The 4,052-nt window shown below is 43.1% G+C and overlaps 1 protein-coding gene across 1 annotated transcript; it reads right to left on the bottom strand.

Moving 5' to 3' along the window:
* Window positions 1-1,995: 1,995 nt before the first annotated feature.
* LOC104990368 (olfactory receptor 4B1-like) lies at window positions 1,996-2,925 on the bottom strand. The gene has a single exon (XM_010842431.1). It carries the CDS (start codon window positions 2,923-2,925, stop codon window positions 1,996-1,998), a length of 930 nt encoding a protein of 309 aa, XP_010840733.1.
* Between the last annotated feature and the right edge of the window lie 1,127 nt (window positions 2,926-4,052).

Below are 4,052 nucleotides of genomic sequence, written 5' to 3'. Positions count from 1 at the left end.
GATAGCACACCTGTTAACATTAAGACGGTAAATGTGGATTGTTTGTTAATTGGAGTGATTCTATAATGCCAAGTGAAAATTTCACCATTTCTATGCAAAGAAAATAATTTTAAAAGTATACTCTAGAAATTGAAGCTTAGAATTGGATGCTGAGGCCATAGGACATTCTTTATTCTTCACATCACTGTGTATGAACCTTGACACCAGAGTTTACATGCCATTCACATATTCTGTTATCCATTAATCTATTTAATTTTGTATTCATTTATTCAACTTTGCTGAGGACATAGTATGTGCATAAAATTATGCTAACACTGAAGTAGAGCATAAAGGTAAGTAATATTCAGCCCTCAAGTAGACTTCAAGGTATACACATCCAGAAATAGAAATAGTATAAAATACACAGGCTTAAATACCCAAAAAGCTGTCCATATAAGCAAAGGGCAATTAGTTTTCAGAGGAAGTTAAGTCTTCCCAACCCAAGGAAACTGGCACAGATTTTATGAAAAGAATGGTATCTGAAAGAATTTTGAGGCCCGGTTCTGACCAGACTTAGATAGTGAAGGCTTAGATAGGTTTAGACAGAGCAGGAGCCAAGGTCTTCTGGAATTGCCAGGGAAGTCTGAGGCCACATAGGCTGATAAAAGGGTCCCTTTATGCCATCACTCAAAATAGACAGACAAGCTTGGTTGGATTCTCAGAACAAGTCAGATACTATTTTGGAAACAAGCTTTTTCAGTCATTTGGTAAATTTATTAGTGGGACCTAGATCTTCATTTGAGCTTGCCAGGTGGGTAGGCAGTAAAGAATCCACCTACCAATGCAGGTGACCTGATTTCAATTCCTGGGTCAGGAAGACCCCCTGGAGAAGAAAATGGCAATCCTTTCCAGTATTCTTGACTGGGAAATCCCATGGACAGAAGAGCCTGGCAGGCTATTGCCTACGGAGTTGCAAAAAAGTCAGACACCACTTAGCAACTAAATCACCAACAACAAATCTTTATTTATAAAATAAGCTTTATAGAAATTAAAGAACCACACATATCTAGAGTACCTAAATAATTATATATTTTATTGTTTAATGACAATGAAGATAGAATAAAAGAAAGCTGACACAAATTTACAAGCGTGAATTCTGTGGGGAATTTGGATTTAATGATGGCAGCACTGAAGTACAAGGGAAGTTTGGAATTTTCTGGTGGTGTCTAAAGGAAAAGGAAAATTAAATTCTCATCATCATAGGGCAGTGTTGTAAAAACTAATAAAATAAAATACAACAAGAAAACATGAACAGGTTAACTTTTCCTCTCTTGCTTATATTCACTAAAGTCAGAATGCATATCTGGTCACCCTATACATATTAACCCTAACACTTTATTTTTTGGGGCTCCAAAATCACTGCAGATGGTGACTGCAGCCATGAAATTAAAAAACGCTTACTCCTTGGAAGGAAAGTTACGACCAACCTAGATAGCATATTCAAAAGCAGAGACATTACTTTGCCAACAAAGGTCCATCTAGTCAAGGCTATGGTTTTTCCAATGGTCATGTATGGAGGTGAGAGTTGGACTGTGAAGAAAGCTGAATGCCTTGATGCTTTTGAACTGTGGTGTTGGAGAAGACTCTTAAGAGTCCCTTGGACTGCAAGGAGATCCAACCAGTCCATTCTGAAGGAGATCAGCCCTGGGTGTTCTTTGGAAGGAATGATGCTGAAGCTGAAACTCCAGTACTTTGGCCACCTCATGCGACGAGTTGACTCATTGGAAAAGACTCTGATGCTGGGAGGGATTGGGGGCAGGAGGAGAAGGGGACGACAGAGGATGAGATGGCTGGATGGCATCACTGACTCGATGGTCGTGAGTCTGGGTGAACTCCGGGAGTTGGTGATGGACAGGGAGGCCTGGCGTGCTACGATTCATGGGGTCCCAAAGAGTTGGACATGACTGAGCGACTGAACTGAACTGATACATACTAATTTTTTTAATATTTTCATTTTTATTGCAATCCTGAGTTTACTTTCCTGCCCCACAACCTCCTCATGGCAATTTTCACCTCTGTATTTCTGAGTGTGTAGATGATGGGGTTCAGCATGGGGGTGACCACCGTGTAGAACACGGCCACCAGCTTGTCCTCAGTGAAGGTGGAGGGGGGCCGCATGTAGAGGAAGATGGCGGGTCCAAAGAACAGGACGACCACCGTGATGTGAGAGGCACAGGTGGAGAGGGCTTTGCGTCTCCCCTCTGCTGAATGGTTCCTCAAGTTAACCAGGATGACAATATAGGAGGACACCAAGAGGAGGAAGGAGAAGATGGAGAATAATCCACTGTTGGCCAACACAACGACCCCCTCCACAGAGGTGTCAGTGCAGGCAAGCTTGAACAAGGGATGGAGGTCACAGAAGTAGTGGTCAATCACATTGGGACCACAGAAGGATAACTGGAGAGTAATAATGATCTGAACCATGGAGTGAACAAACCCCCCCAGCCAGGAAGCAGCCACCAGTTGGTGACACAGAGACTGGCTCATGATGGTTGTGTAGTGAAGGGGCTTGCAGATGGCCACATAGCGGTCATAGGCCATCACTGTGAGCAGGAAGATCTCAGTAACCCCAAAGAAGTGAAAGAAGAATATCTGAGCCACACAGCCCTCCAGGGAGATGGTTTTAATCTTGGAAAGTAAGTCTGTGATGAATTTAGGGACAACAGTGGAGGAGTAACTGATCTCCACCAGCGACAGGTGGCTAAGGAAGAAGTACATGGGGGAACGCAGGCTCTTACTGACTCTGACCATCAGAACAATGAGGCCATTGCCCACCACTGTGGCCAAGTACACGGGAAGAAACACTGCAAAGCACGCTCTCTGCACCTCTGGGTCCTGGAAAAGACCGGTGATAATTAACTCAGTCACATTATTGGTCCTCGCCATGGAGTTGATTCATATGCACTGGACTGGAGATAATCAGAAGTCTGCAATAAAATAAACACTGATTATAACAAATTCACCTTATTTATCACAAGTTGGACAGCATAAATCAGTTTACAACAAAAATTTATCATGAACTCATTTATTTAGGCAATATGAGCTCATTGAGCATTAAATATGACCAATCTAACAATAGTTTATATATTAGAAAATGAGGGCTCAGAGAAATGGTTATTCACCCAGGATCACACAGAAAATAGCCCACTGTAGGACTCAGAATCAGGTTGAATTCATAGGGCTTCTTCCAACCCACCACAGGATATTCTGAATTTAGGGAGTCATTCAAGTTCAGCTCTTATATTTTTACCATCTTCATTGCATTTTGATGGATCTGTCTTATTGGGAAATCCCCATGACACACTGCTACTCCTAAATTCTGAATTCCTTCTGTCCCTCATCTTCTCTTCAGGGAACCATCTTCCCATTGTTAACCCTTCCCTTTCCAAAAGGTCCTCTGTATCGTTTTCTTCACTCCAGTCTAATCCTCAGCTCATTCAGGTCAGAGTCTTTCGCCAGTCTTGCAGCTTTAATAACTGAGCTTATAGAACAAGTGCTCAAACACTGTAGAGAGTTCCGCTCAGTAGTATGTCTCCATCATTGCACTCTCACAACGCTTGGCACGCTGCTCAAAAGGCTCACAGATCCTGAACTCGCAGAGCTGGTCCTCTGAGAGCACTGTTGTGCCTGACCAGACCGCCTGTCCCGGTTCCCAGTTGGTAGCCAGCAGCAAAGTATATGATAACAAGATGAAGATTTCTCTGCGAGTTATTTCCCTGAGCAGATACTTACCCGAGCACCTTTTATACATCTATACACCCTCAGATGGGCTTCCAGGGTGCTACAGTAGTAAAGAACCCACCTGCCAATGTAAGAGATGCCAGAGACATGGGTTTGATTCCTGGGTCTCAAAGATCCCCTGAAGTAGGAAATGGCAACCCACTTCAGTATTCTTGCCTGGAAAATTCCATGGAGAGAGGAGCCTGACAGTCTACAGTCCACTGGGTCACAAAGAGTAGACACTACTAAGTCACACACACACATACACACACACACACACACTCCCTCAGAGA

The sequence above is a fragment of the Bison bison genome, unplaced genomic scaffold (genome assembly GCF_000754665.1).
Source record: "Bison bison bison isolate TAMUID 2011002044 unplaced genomic scaffold, Bison_UMD1.0 scf7180017864178, whole genome shotgun sequence".
Taxonomy (NCBI): Eukaryota; Metazoa; Chordata; class Mammalia; order Artiodactyla; family Bovidae; genus Bison; species Bison bison.
The sequence above is the reverse complement of the archived record's forward strand: the minus strand, read 5'-3'. Positions and strand labels throughout refer to the sequence as shown.

What these genes read in the sequence shown, in the direction of transcription:
- LOC104990368 (XM_010842431.1), bottom strand. Translation starts at nt 2,925, where the DNA reads ATGGCGAGGACCAATAATGTGACTGAGTTAATTATCACCGGTCTTTTC.